This window comes from Macaca thibetana, chromosome 2 (assembly GCF_024542745.1).
Source record: "Macaca thibetana thibetana isolate TM-01 chromosome 2, ASM2454274v1, whole genome shotgun sequence".
NCBI classification, from domain to species: domain Eukaryota; kingdom Metazoa; phylum Chordata; class Mammalia; order Primates; family Cercopithecidae; genus Macaca; species Macaca thibetana.
The window spans coordinates 160,348,553-160,363,527 of record NC_065579.1 but is presented as its reverse complement, the minus strand read 5'-3'; the positions used below and the strand labels follow the sequence as shown (position 1 = coordinate 160,363,527).

Genomic DNA, 14,975 nt, shown 5'->3' with positions numbered 1-14,975 from the left:
CAGTAGGCACAGGCTGCAGTGAGCTGACATCATGCCACTGCACTCTAGTTGGGGTGACAGAGCGAGACTCTGTCTCAAAAAAAAAAAAAAAAAAAAAAAAGATTATCTAGGTCATCAAAGATTAATCTAGACATCCAAATCGGATCTGCCTTCAAGATCAAACTCAATTCTTACTCTGTCTATGGAGCCCTTTCCTGAGTGTATTAATCTATTTTCATGCTGCTAATAAAGACATATCTGAGACTGGGTAGTTTATAAAGAAAAATAAGTTTAATGGATTCACAGTTCCATGTGGCTGGGGAGGCCTCACAATCATGGTGGAAGGTGAAAGGCATGTCTTACATGGCAGTAGACGAGAAAATTTGTGCAGGGAAACTCCTCCTCATAAAACCATCAGATCTCGTGAGACTTATTCACTATCATGAGATCAGTAGCGGAAAGACCCACCCCCATCATTCAATTACCTCCCACTGGGTCCCTCCCATGACACGTGAGAATTGTGGGAGCTACAGTTTGAGATGAGATTTGGGTGGGGACATAGCCAAACCATATACTAAGCATATTGGTTTTTCTCTTCTATAGCCTCCAGAGCACTTCATAATTGAGTGCTTAATTTTCTTCACCTCACATTTGGCAAACATCCTATTCAGCTCTGGGCTCTTTATTAACTTTGAATGGAGGGGTGCTTTATTTGCTTGTCTAGATTCTAAGCTCCATGAAGGCAGAGGCTGTTTAATGTTACCACTGTCCCTTCCCTAGTAGATTTCAAGTGATCGGTATATATTCATTCATGCTTCAAGTACATCGTGGGAAAGCTACTAAGTGCCAGGCAATGGGGTAAGGAGAAATTAAAGCCCTAGAAATTGGAAAGTCATCGCAGAGGCAATGATATTTCTTTTCAGAGCCTAGAAAGAGCCAGTAAGATGCTTTATCAGCACCATATCCCACCGGCTTGTCAGTTCCTTGACACAGGGACAGATCCAGTAAGGAAAAAAGGTTTTGATGGACCCCAATGATCCTTGGGATGAGTGTTTTAGACAAAAAGTCAGTTCTGGGAACCCACCAGCAGTGCAAGGTACAACTGCTGCACTTAAACTTCAAAACCTGTGGGACATCTGAACTGCTGCCCATTTGGGGAAAATGAAAGACTTTGAAGGGAAGCAGAACAAGCCCAGGAGCTATCCAATCACTTTGCCAGGTAAGGTAGGCTCTAGAGACAACTATCAGTGTTTTCTTGAGATTGGATTTCCTACCTTCAAAGCACAGCCAATATTAGCAGATTACAAAGTGGGTGTCAGATTTGTGTCTCCAATGTAGCTAAACGGCAAAATCGTGCACTGCTGGACACAGGCTGGGAAGTCAGGAGATTGTGTGTTGTCTTCCCTCTACCCACTCCAGGGTGCTTACTTGTTGAGGGAAGCCAGGCCTGACACTGTTGCACTGACTGTTCTGTCGAGTGAGGATCCTTTTCCGTCTCCTTTGTTTTAACACCACATAGATTCTGGCATAGACAAGGACGGTCACTCCAAAGGGCAAGTAGAAGGACACCACTGAAGAGTAGATGACAAAATCAGGATTGGAGATGGAGCAGACAGTGGGGTCCCCTGTGGATGAGAAGGGGGAAGGTAAAGCAGTTAGCAAGTATCAGAACTCAGTAGGGAGGGTAAAACACGGCCCCATGTCACACGTGGTGCCCGCACCTTCTGCTGCACAGCAGGTGGGGAGGATGCAGTCTCAGATACGTATACTGTCAGGTCAGTGAGGGTAGAAGGTCTAATTCATCTTTGAGTTTCTCATAGTTTACTTAAAAAGAAAATTTACCAACAATCACGTTCCAGATACTGGGGCTACAAAGATGAATGAGACACCATGTCTGCTCTCAAGGGAGCAAACAGTCTAGATAGATGATCCCTTTCATAGGATGTCACAAGTGTCACACAGAGACATGCAGCCTGGGAGGCTGGGGAGAGCATTACAGGGCAACAGGGCAGAGGCTCCCAGGAGGGATGCAGCCCCAAGAAAAGGGCCTGCTGTTGTGGAGGCATTCGAGAATTGTTGGAATGCAATGAAAGGAAGAAGCCTTATTTGCTGAGAATGCCAGTTCTCCAATTTTGAATCTGGGATGGAGGGCAGGTGGTAGCTGAATACAAGACAGAGATTTGATTTTTCAGGGAATCCCAGCACTTGTTAGAGATGGGGTGGGGAAAAGGCAGGTAATGATATTGTGACATGGAGAATGTGCATTTAGAAAGATCTTTGTCCCTGCTTTATGTCCTGAAATGTTCCTGCCATTTCTCCTTGGGAGGTCCCTGTAGCTTTGCCTTCTTCATAGCAGATACTGAGATTCCTCCAAGGCCCAAGATGGGCCTGAAACGCGCCCCATCTTGAAAAAGAAAAGAAAAGCAAACTAATATCTGTCAGGCAATGAGCCAAGAGCTTTGTACACCTTATCCTACCTAATAATTATGGCAATATTATATGAGGCAGGTGCCATTACCGTCTCTCTTCTCAGATGAGCAGACTAAAACTCAGAGAGGTTCAGTAAGTAGCCCAAGGTTGCACTTGTCAAATATGTTCCTGCAGCCAGTTTTATGCCCAAGCCAATGTTCTTTCTGTAGTTTTAACTCCCCATCCCCCTTTACTGTTGTGACATGGAACATCTGTGCTTCATCCAGCACTGTCAGCACAACTGTTGGTACACCCAGCCAGTCTTCATAACGGGTTGGGGATTCTCCAACCCCAAAGTTGGCCTTGGAAGATGAAGCCTTAGGTGTGGGCTGGTGGGGAGAGGGCAGTGGCCATGTAGGCTTCTTATTCTGCTTCTTGGTTTTCTGAGGTAGGTGGAAGTCAGAGAACCCTAAGTGTGAGATTCAGGTCTGCTATTTATTAACTGTGTGATCTTGGACGCGTTTCTTTTATTTATTTATTTATTTATTTATTTATTTATTTATTTATTTAGATGGAATTTCGCTCTTGTTGCCCGGGCTGGAATGCAGTGGCTCGATCTCAGCTCACCGCAACCTCCACCTCCCAGGTTCAAGCGATTCTCCTGCCTCAGCCTCCCGAGTAGCTGGGATTACAGGCATGGGCCACCATGCCCAGCTAATTTTTTTTGTATTTTTAGAAGAGACAGGGTTTTTCCATGTTGGTCAGGCTAGTCTTAAATTCCCGACCTCAGGTGATCCACCCGCCTTGGCCTCCCAAAGTGCTGGGATTACAGGCGTGAGCCACCGTGCCCAGCCGACACGTTTCTCAAATATGCAAAGCTTCAGTTTTATTATCTGTAAAAAAAAAAAAAAAAAAAAAAAAAAAAAAAAAAAAAAAAAAAAGGATAGAAATATTTTATAGTAGTTGTGAGAATTAATGAGAATAAATGATACCTATTATTTATATCTATTCATTATTTCTCTCCCTGAGCTTTTTGAACTGAAAGGGAAGGTATCATCTGGAATGGAAATTTGGAGACAGACTTACAGGAAACAATGTTTGTGGGAGAAGGAAGGGAATAAAAGCTAAGAACTAAAATGAAGAGAGTGTGCTCAGTGATGCATTTTAATGACAACTTTGCCACTAGAATCTTTACAAGCTACTCCTAAATTCTCTGGTTCTCTGAAGAGGAGGTAAAATTCAGGTGAATTTCATGTTGTTTCACCAACACCTGTGTCATCATCCTTTAGAAAATGGCTCACAGGGGCCAGGCACGGTGGCTCACGCCTGTAATCCCAGGGCACTTTGAGAGGCCGACGAGGGTGGATCACAAGGTCAGGAGTTCAAGACCAGCCTGACCAACATGGTGAAACCTCATCTCTACTAAAAATACAAAAATTAGCCGGGCGTGGTAGTGCGAGCCTGTAATCCCAGCTACTCAGGAGGCTGAGGCAGGAGAATCACTTTAACCTGGGAGGTGGAAGTTGCAGTGAGCCGAGATTACGCCACTGCACTCCAGCCTGGATGACAGAGCGAGACCCTGTCTCAGAAAAAAAAAAAAAAAAGAAAGAAAAAAGAAAAAAAGAAAAAGAAAATGGCTCATAGGCTCTGCGTAGTTCACCAAATTGGCATCTCCTGGTATTCAGGGGTGATGGAGTTGGCAAGAGGGATGGGGTGGCAGCGCATGGTCTTTCAGAATCTCTAGGGAGCCATGTCGGTGGTGATCCACCCCTTCTCTGAAGTCAGCTTTTCTGTTGTCAGCATCTGACAACAGACTATTCTACTATTCTTTTAACTTTTTGTGTAACTAAGCTCCCCCTCCCCCAACCTAGCTCCAGTGCCCTGAAAACTAGGTGAGATGTTCTATTGATGAATTCAGATAAATGGCACTCCTCCATTTCCTTCTTTCAAAGGTGGTTTTAAATCCTGCCTATCATGAGGAGGCGTTTCACATGTCTCACGTGTGAGAAGAGGCCAGCGGGGTGGCACTGCCCATCTTGTTGCCATCTTTGGTGTCCTGGATATTCCCTGTTAGTCCCTCTACCTAACTTTCTACCTTTTCCTACCCACTCTGGGTTCTGGGAGGCTGACCTCTAAATTTTATGTATGAGCTCTCTCTTCTAAAAAGTCAGGGTCAGAAGGGGGTATGATATGCTTCTATTTGTGTAAAAATGAATACACATACACATATATAAACATATACGTGTACGGACATGCACACTGTTGCAAGCATTATCTTGCAAGAATATTGTTTGTTTCTAGGGAGGGAGATGGCAGAATTTAGTAATATGGGGTAGAAGGGAGACCTACATATAAGTATGTATATATCTCATGACACCTTATGAATGTTTTATGTGCAAACATTTATTTCTCCATTAAAAATATTGAAAGAGAGAGTTGAGAGGGCAGATAGCTATTTCAGGGTCCCTAGTCAACGAAGGCTCTCACATATAATCACAGAACCTGCATTACCATCCCTTCCTTCCTCCCCTGTCTAAGCAAACTGCTTCCCTTCCTTATATCAAGCATTGCAGCCTCTTCCAGAATGTCCCCACTGCAGGCAGAGTGACACTGGAGGTGGGTGGCCAATGAGTAGGGCCTGCCCCAGCCCCCAGCAGGCCTGGCCCTGGGTGTGTGTGTGTCCTGTTGGCAGGGCACAGTGATGCGCCACACAGCAGCAGTTCTGAAATCTTCTCTGCTGTATACCAAAGAGGTGAGGAAGGCAGTAAGGCCCCCCAGAAGCTGGCTTCCCCAGGAGATGAGGTGCCTTGCTTTGATGATTTAACGGCAAGAATGTTGTTTTGTTAGCACAATAGTTATTGAGCAAATGCATAAACAGTAAATAAATGAGCAAAATGTACAGATGAGCATTTTATGTAAACACATGAGCAGTCACTGACCAGAGGATAATGGAGAAGGCCTGTCCCGGGGGAGGGGACGTTACTGCTCCTCTGAGATTAGAGATGCTTATCCCAACTAATCTCAACATTTCAGGAAGAAAGGATGATGATGAAGAGTCATCTATTTACTCATTCAACAAATTTTATGGAGCACCTACTATGTTTAAAGCACTGTGCTGGATGAAAAAGGCAAAGGCGTCTATGAGGCTTTTGCGGGCTGTCTTGGGAAACTGAGCCCCATCATGATGTGAACAGCTTGGCTCAGAGCAGGTTTACTTGAAAGATTCATGAACTTCAAACTAATTGACAGATTTGACCCCAACTTGATTCCAAAGACATGTGATGCCAATGAATCTGAGTTTAGGATGAGCCTATTATTCTTTTAACTTTGTGCTTCTACTATTCTTTTAACTTTTTGTGCAACTAAGCTCCCCCTCCCCCAACCTAGCTCCAGTGCTCTGAAAACTAGGTGAGATGTTCTACTGATGAAATCAAATAAATGGCACCCCTCCATTTCCTTCTTTCAAAGGAAAATCAAGCCAGCTGATACAGTTTTCTTAACTTTAAGTTTCTCCTCCTTTAAAGGGTTCTTAAACCCTTATCATCAGCTTATTCACTCTTTGCTTATTCATTCTAGTTTTTAAAAATAACACAATAGCTTTCTGATTTAGCAGGAATTTAAATACTAGTTATTTTTCTTATCTATGCAATGAAAGGGTTGGGCTGCTCATTCAGGGATCTTCAGAGTTTCCTTTAGCACCAGCACACCATGCCCTGCCGTGTCAGGGTCTGTTGATGATGTGAAAATTGCCTAGACTGCTGGGCCTCTGCTGGGAGTTAAGGCAACCCTGGCCAGCCAGGCCCCCGCCTCGGAACTCTCTCAGCCAAACCCTGCCTCATGTTGACCTTTTATCTGAGAACAGGAGCAACTCCAAGTTGGAAGAGACTGAAGTTCAACTTTTCTGTATCTTATGTTCTCTAATAATTCACAATTGCATGTGGCAGCCCTTGGCACTAAAAAGAAGAGCTCTGTCAAAAAGTTCTTTTTTTTGTGTTGCACTTATTAGTGGAAGTCCAGCTGCTTCCAATATCAGGTGTTATTGGCAGGATCCTGCCCTCTCCCCCTCTATTTTTCACAGAAAAAAATGACTGAGAAGAGTCCTTTATATTGGGCTTTCAAATGAACTTGGGAACTTCCTTATAAATGAGAGAATTGCTGCAGGAACCCACATCTATCAAGATAATGAAGCTGTACAGTGAAGGTCAGCTTGAGGCAGAGGAGGACAGCTGGGCCTGAGCTTCGCTTACTAAGTCCCCTAACTGTGTTCTAGGAAGGGGCAACTGATCTCTAAAACCATTAGCAGAACTCTTACGGCTGCAGATGTATAGTTACATTTTGATGTATAAACTTTTCCAATAAATAATAGCAACCATAACACCAGCTAATATTTACTGAGCTCCTACAATGGAACCTGACACTTTGACATAGTATGTGAATACCTGGAGGGCTTGCTAGAGTGCTATTAACACACTTAAAAGTAAAAGAGAGAGATTGTGAGAGACGAGGGAGAAGTGAGAGCGCACATGCTGTCACAGGCCTTTTCTGCCTTCTCAGTTCTGTATTTGAAAATCCTTTTGGAAAAAATTTTCCTGAATTTTGTTTCTGGAACAATAATGATCTCACTGGTGGCAACAACACTGCAATTCATCATTCTTCTTCACTCTGGATGTCGACATTAACCGAGAACTTGGTCTAATGTCAGAATTTGGGACTGTTTCAACTGTTTCCAGTGTGGTGTGTCTGTGAGAGTGAATAAGACCGCCTCCACCAAGAATGAGTCAGGGGAACCACAGTCAGCCCAGCTGATGTTGGCAGGGATTTGCTATTGGCTAGCAGGTAAGCAGTGCCTTGGTCTAGCAGTGGTGAGTTTCCCACACTAGAAATTCCAACTAAGAATGCATTTTCATATAGAAATAAGGTTACAGAAGGTGACTTAGTTATCAGACTAACCCATAAAGCACATTTAGCATTCACCAAAAATGATATTTTATGCCACAGAGTCAGCCTCTATAGCTGTGTTAAGGGATGTTGCTTTGTCCTGGGCAATGTATGCATGTACACACGTGTTTGTGTGTATAAAGTGTCATTCAGTTAACATAACAAAGTAATGAATGGTAAACAGTAATGCAAAGATAACAACACCATAATTTGAGAATAGCCTGGGTTAAACAGGCAAATATTTGTTAATAAGTTGGCTAGTTACCCTTTACTGTGGCAGAGAAACAAGCCAGCCTTGAGTAGGTGGTACGTGCTTGGCATATTTACATATGTTATCCTGATTTAATCCTCATTTAATTGCAAAAATCTCTATGAAGAAAGTAGAGTGGAGTTATATGTAGGCTTAGATTCTAAAGTCAACAAATAAAGTGAAAATTATATAGACTCCAAATTTGCTTTGAAAATCTGAATCACCTATAAAGATATACATGGTTTTATTATAACCATGAAGAGTAATAAGTTGTATGATACATATAGTAATATATCATATATCATAGAGTTCCTATGGAACATATAATTTTAGAGATAAAATTGCTGGGCTTATTTGTAGGGGGTCATATATATAAAAATAAATATTAAAAATGTCTTAACTAAATACATAGATCAAGTTCACATATTTTAATTCACTCAAGTGTATGCTCCACTGTAATTTTATCCCACGTTTACCAATGAGGAACTCAGAGAAGTTAAGTAACTTGTTTAAGGAGAGACAGCTAGTAAGTCTGGACTTTGATTGGAGTTTGGACTTAGATTTTACTTGCTCCAGAGCCTATACCTATCTTCCAAAATATATTTTGACTTCTAAATCATTGTCCAGCAAATGACACTTGGAAGATTACTTAAAGTTAGAATTTGCCCATATTTATATATAATATGTTACATATAATATCTGCATACACACAAGCACATGGCTATGTGGCTAGTACATATATACTAGAAATTTACAAACCTGGAATATAGGCATTGAATGAATCAATTCAAATGGACAAAATGAGAAATCCAGATGACCACTGGAACACTTATCAAGCAGTTTTCCCTCAGCACTCAGTGTATATTGTCAATACCCATCACGATATTGTGTGTGTTAATACCTTTCATTCGACACATTAAATTACTGAGGCTGGCCGAGTGCAGTGGCTCACACTTGTAAGCTCAGCACTTTGGGAGGCCGAGGCGGGCTGATCACTTGAGGTCAGGAGTTCGAGATCAGCCTGGCCAACACGGTAAAACCCCATTTCTATTAAAAATACAAAAATTAGTAGGGCATGGTGGTGGGTTCCTATAATCTCAGCTACTTGGGAGGCTGAGGCAGGAGAATTGCTTGAACCCAGCAGGTGGATGTTGCAATGAGCCGAGATCGTGCCATTGCACTCCAGCCTGGACAACAGAATGAGACTTGGTCTCAAAAAAAAAAAAAAAAAAAAAGAAAGAAAAAAAATTACTGAGGCTAAAAGATGGACATGGTACAAACACAGAAGGCACTGATTCATCTGAGGTATTGGTGTCATGCTTAAAATCCTGAGCATTTCAGATATATACATTGTCCATCCATCCATCCATCCATCCATCCATCCATCCATCCATCTAGTAGATGTACCATGTGCCAACCAACATACCCAGAATTTTTTTTTTTTTTTTTTTTTTTTTTTTTTTTGAGATGGAGTCTTACTGTCCCCCAGGCTGGACTGCAGTGGTGCAATCTTGGCTCACTGCAAGCTCTGCCTGCTGGGTTCACGCCATTCTCCTGCCTCAGCCTCCTGAGTAGCTGGGACTACAGGTGCCCGCCACCACTCCTGGCTAATTTTTTGTACTTTTAGTAGAGACGGGGTTTTACCGTGTTAGCCAGGATGGTCTCGATCTCCTGACCTTGTGATCCACGCGCCTCGGCCTCCCAAAATGCTGGGATTACAGGTGTGAGCCACCATGCCCGGCCCAGAATTTTTGTATTGAAAATAGGAAATACACTCTCCAGCAATTTGGGAATCTATACTGGTTGGTTCTGAAGAATTGGAAATTATTCTTATTGAGTAAAAAGTTAGAAGTATATATCCTACTATAAGACTTTTATAATGTGTTATTTGCATTGTAGGTCTGTTATGAATTGTTATCTTTTTATTAGCAAACCTTGCCTGAATTATTAATATATATCTTGGTTTTTTTAACTGGTACATTTCTGCAAATGAATACAATGACATTTCTTTCAAAATAAAGATGAGCCAGACTTTTCATTAATTGGGGCAGAACTTTACCCCCATGCCAATAATTGATGAGGTTTTGCTTTATATTTTATTCATAACCCACAAAGGCCAAAGCTTTGCATTCTGTGGCATTCTCATTTAATTGCAAAGTACACTGACCGGGGGTCAGAAATTTCAGGGCTGAGCACAACTCACAGCCAGTCATTCAGGTGTGCTGTGAGTCACATGGATGCTAGAAGTGAAGCCATCATCGTTACCTGTGGTATTAAAGCCAAACAGAAGAGGGCAGGACACAGCAAAGGCCAGTACCCAGACGGCCGTGATCATGAGGGTCACGCGCCGACAGGAGCTCTGTCCCGTGCCATGCTGGTAGTGAACGGGCATGACCACTGCAGTGTACCTGAAAAAGCAAGGGAGAGGGGATAGGCATGGTGAGATGGAATGGGATACTTTTCTTTCTTTGTTGCTGTTGTTTTTGGAGACAGGGTCTCACTCTGTCACCCAGGCTGAAGTGTAGTGGCATGATCACTGTTCACTGCAGTTCAACTCCTGGGATCAGATCCTCCTACCTCAGCTTCCCAAGTATCTAGGATTATACGGCTATGCCACCAGCCTGCCTAATTATTTTATTTTTTTGTAGAGATGGGGTCTTACTTTGTTGCCCAGGCTGGTCTCAAAATCTGGGGCTCAAGCAACTCTCTGGCCTCAGCCTCCCAAAGTGTTGGGATTACAGGCGTGAGCTACCAAGTCCAGTGAGGGGCTCCTTTCAAAAGACCAGATGAAAGAAGTTAGTAGAGAAATAATCAGGTTGATACATATGGCATGAGAAATACAATTTAGTTAGAGGAAGAGAGAAAAGCAGAAAGGTCAAAAATAGCAGAAGGGTTGAGATAAGATACATGAAGAACTTATTGAGGGAGGTGAACAGAAAAAGGGAAGAATACAAAAGTTAACACAGCACCACTGGATTGCTGGAGAGCTTCTTTACTGGTTCTGCCTGATCGCCCAGCATAACCGGCCTTACCGTCACACACTCTTCACTCTGAACGCTCTGGGTGCTGGTCTATGTGCCTTTACCGTCTCCTGCAGGTTTTCAGACAATGAAAGAACGTACCTAAAGAGGATGTTTACCCCCTGCTTGTGTCCTAATATAAATTATAGCCTTCATTGTGACAGCTCCTCTAAGTAGTAGATGTTTTAAAAATGGAAATGAGAAATGTCCAATGGAGGCTTATTTTAAAATCCAGTTTTCATTCTTTTACATAACCAAAGTCCAGTTCCTTACTATTATTGGACATTGTTGTGGTTTCTTTTGTATGACAATTCTTCATCAGCATTTCCAGCTGCCCGTAGGACTTAGCTGGACAACTGTTCCACAGTCATCTCAAACTCAAGATGTCTAAAACAGATCTCCCCAACTCCCCACGCCTCTCCATCTGGTTGCACTTTCTGCCTTTCTTCAAGACACCCAGACCTAGTACTCAGACCTTTTGACTCTCCCTGGACCCTTTCATATAATTTGCTTGCTTATTTATTTATTTATTTAGAGATGGAATCTCATTCTGTCACCCAGGCTGGAGTGCAGTGGTGCGATCTCAGCTCACTGCAACCTCTGGCTCCCAGGTTCAAGCAATTCTCCTGCCTCAGCCTCCCGAGTAGCTGGGACTACAGGCGCGTGCCACCATGCCTGGCTAATGTTTTGTATTTTAGCAGAGATGGGGTTTCACCATGCTGCCCAGGCTGGTTTCGAACTCCTGAGCTCAGGCAATCTACCCGCCTCAGCCTCCCAAAGTGCCAGGATTATAGGCGTGAGACCCCGTGCTCAGCCTTGGTCACTTATTTATTTAAACTTTATTCAATATTTATTGAGTCCCATCTATATGCCAGGCCCCATTCCAGATATTCAGAGGTTTGCAAAAGGCACATTGTCCCTGTTCTCTTTGAGCTTAGCGTTAAGTGGAGTGAATGAACAATAAAAAAGGAAACAAATATGTTAATATAAAATGAAGAGTACCATGAAAGAAATACGCTGGGTGATGTGTTAGAGAACCAGGGAGGAGGTAAAACTAACACAGAGTGGGCAGGGAAGTGAGTGCTACAAGAGGCAGCCAGCCATGAGGTCAGATGGGGAAGGAACATTCCAGGTCCTGTAAATTTATCCATTGAGATATCTTCCCCATTTATTTATCCACCTATCCCTTTCCTGCTACCTGATTTCTCTGATGGCTACAGCCTCCTCGTTGGTCTCTTGCTGCCAGGTTCCAAAAATAAATTTCATCACGTCTCCCTATCTCCCCAGCTGAAACTTATCTGAGACAGGCAGTACTCTAGGATGGCCCCAAGATTTCTGCCTTGTATAGTCCCCTCCGTTGAGTGTAGGCTGAACCTGTGATTATAATGTAATATCACTCCTGTGATTAGATTACTGATCAGTTGAGGTTGAGATAATCAAAAGGGAGATTATCTTGAGTGAGCCTGACCTAATTAGGTGAGCCCTTAAAGGGGACTGAGAAATTATCCTCTTGGCCTTGAAGGAGCAAACTGCTATGTTTTGGAGAGGGTCATTTTTTAAGGAGATGGCAAAAGGTTTACAGGAGCTGAGAACAGCACTGGTTGACAGACAGCTAGAAAGTAGGGACCTTGGTCCTGCAACTGCAAGGAACTGAATACTCCTAACAACCTGAATGAGTGTGGATGAGGACCTCAGGCTCCAGATGAGAACACAACCCAGTCTACACCTTGAGTTCAGCCCTGCGAGATTCTGAGAAGAGAATCTACCCACACTGTGTACAGGGTTCTGACTTACAGACTCTGCAAGATAAAAATGGGTACAGTTCAAGCCTCTAAATACGTGATAATTTGTTCCACAGCAATAGAAAATGAATACACTGTTGATGGCTCCTCTTTCACCCATAAACCAAGCTCAGCCTTCTCCAACATGACCTCAGCTTATGTTGCCAATCTGACCTCCCACTGATCCCTGACACTCACTCACAGCTCCAGCCCAACTGGCCCCGTGATGAGTACTCTTCAATAGTCAGAGACTGGTGTCTTTGTTCAATTAATCATTCCTTCTTCCTCCCTGGCCAACTCGATCTTGCCATCCATTAATCTCAGATGAACTCAACCAGCAACCTTACCGGTTCTTTCCATCCTACACAGAGACTTCCAACTAACTATGAACTCTTAGCACTTCTATGCAAATCAATTACAATGCCCTCCTGCATGCAGCTGTCTTGCCTCATGACTGAATTTGCCTTGTGGCTGAAGAGAGAGAGCCTCATATCATTTAAGTTACTTCAGGATCAAATCTTGTTACAACCTTGATATTCTCCATAGGTCCTTGTATAAAGAAAGTAATAAGAAACTGTTAACTGACTGCCTCATGGGTCATGAAGGCCTCCTTTCCTGTAGGAGGGGAAGGCTTCCTTCCCTTCTAATCCTGGCCAGGCTCAGGGATCTAAGGTATAAGCTGGATCTACCTATGGCTTAACATTTTTTGTCTTGTCAGTTTCCAGGGAACCTGGAGCCTCCTTAACCCTTGTTGTGCACCTCAAGGCCTGGGATTAAGGAAAGAAGGACAGATGCTGGGCTAGAAGGGATTGGGCAAGGCTTCCTGATGCTCCTCCTGTGTGTTTCCCCTGCTCCTATGTGCCAGCACTGCCCGAATCTGCCTCTTGTGCAACTTGTTGTAGAGTGATAAGATTTGTATTCCCAAAAGGGCAGATTACAGTCAGCTGTGAGTTCTGAGATGAAGGTAAACTGTGCAGGACTTGGCCTTGACACCATGAGGTATGACAAAGGTGGCTTCTTTCTCAAAAGGGAAAAATTTGATAAGGTCATATTAAGATCCTGCTACCCGCTCCTTGGGAGGCTATAACAACCTAGTTCCCTTCATCTGATGCAAGTTCTCTCTTGAATCCTCTCCTTGGTGTATACAAGAGCAGGTCAAGTAGCAGCTGGTGTTTCTCTAGGCCTCTGGCTCCCCTCAGGGCTTTAGACTCTGCTGGGCTTCCAGTCCAATATGTCTACAAGGGCCTCGCTGTTAGCGGTAACTATGAGGAACCTTGGAGGAGGGGCTGAGCCTTGAGTCCTGTTGCTGCCATGACCGAACAACGAGGGGAAGGAATGCTGTAGTAACTCGCTTTCTCCAGGCCTTCCACTTGCATAATATCCTTTGATGTAAAAGAGCCTGGCCCTTCTGTTTATTCAGTGGTGTGCTGTCAAATGGCTAACAATAGGCTCTGTAGTTTACAAAAAGCCCTAATTTGTAATATTTGCCAATTTCTGTGGCATAAATACTCCCACCATGGCCGATTTTAAGCTACCACCAAAGCTTTAATAACTGACTCAAAAGGTTTCTAAAATTTTGCCAATCAGCTCTTGCTAGCCATGATAAGCTGGCTTCAGCAGACCACCGAGAGTCATATACTTTCCTAAATATGCTAGAACGTTCAGCAACTCCCTGGAGGCTCCATTAATGAAGTGAGCCAGCAAGTGTAGGAAACCTTGGCTGTATCCCATAAAGGAGGAAGCAGAGACGCAAAGATGTCAATTATGAACCCAAGGTTCTGCAGCAAATTGTGGCAGAGCCAAGTCTCCCACCTTTGAGGTGTGTTTCTCCTGAGTGCCCTCCTCCCTCTCAAGGGCATCGACAGCTCTCTGAGTTCTTGTGGGGGACAGGGGCTTCCTCAGCGAAGTCAGCATGGCAAGGGTGGTTAGTGCTTGCAGAGCAGTGCGTGCGACCACAGCTGAGTTTCCTCAATCAGCTTGATTCTGTTAATTGCCTGGGGATCCTGTTAAAATGCAGAATATCGGCTAGGCGCGGTGGCTCAGGCCTGTAATCCCAGCACGTTTGGAGGCCGAGGCAGGCGGATCACGGGGTCAGCAAATCGAGACCATCCTGGCTAACACAGTGAAACCCCGTCTCTACCAAAGATACAAAAAATAACCGGGTGTGGTGGCGGGTGCCTGTAGTCCCAGCTACTCGAGAAGCTGAGGCAGGAGAATGGCGTGAATCCGGGAGGCGGAGCTTGCAGTGAGCCAAGACTGCGCCACTGCACTCCAGCCTGGGCGACAGAGCGAGACTCCATCTCAAAAACACCACCACCACCACCACCACCACCAGAATATCAGGCTTAGTTTCTGGAGATTTTGATTTAGTATTTCTGAGGTGGAACCAAGAAATGTGCATTTTTGTTTCTTCTTTTTAAAAATTATTTTATTTTTTGATAAGTTATTGGGGTACAGGTAGTATTTGGTTATGCGGGTAAGTTCTTTATGGTGATTCGTGAGATCCTGGTGCACCCATCACCCAAGCAGTAGACACTGTACCGTATTTGGAGTCTTTTATCCCTCGCCACCCTCCCCTCCATCTGATGCAAGTCCTCT

The 14,975-nt window shown here is 43.7% G+C and overlaps 1 protein-coding gene across 3 annotated transcripts in view; it reads right to left on the bottom strand.

Moving 5' to 3' along the window:
- The window catches only part of DRD3 (dopamine receptor D3), a 49,511-nt gene that overhangs the window by 9,838 nt on the left and 24,698 nt on the right, over positions 1–14,975 (bottom strand). For all 3 annotated transcript variants that reach the window (XM_050781965.1, XM_050781964.1, XM_050781967.1), the window contains 2 exons: positions 9,842–9,984; positions 1,408–1,604 (listed from right to left, as the gene is read on the bottom strand). In XM_050781965.1, the coding sequence (XP_050637922.1) occupies positions 1,408–1,604; positions 9,842–9,984 (340 nt within the window). The remainder of the gene's footprint in view (positions 1–1,407; positions 1,605–9,841; positions 9,985–14,975) is intronic.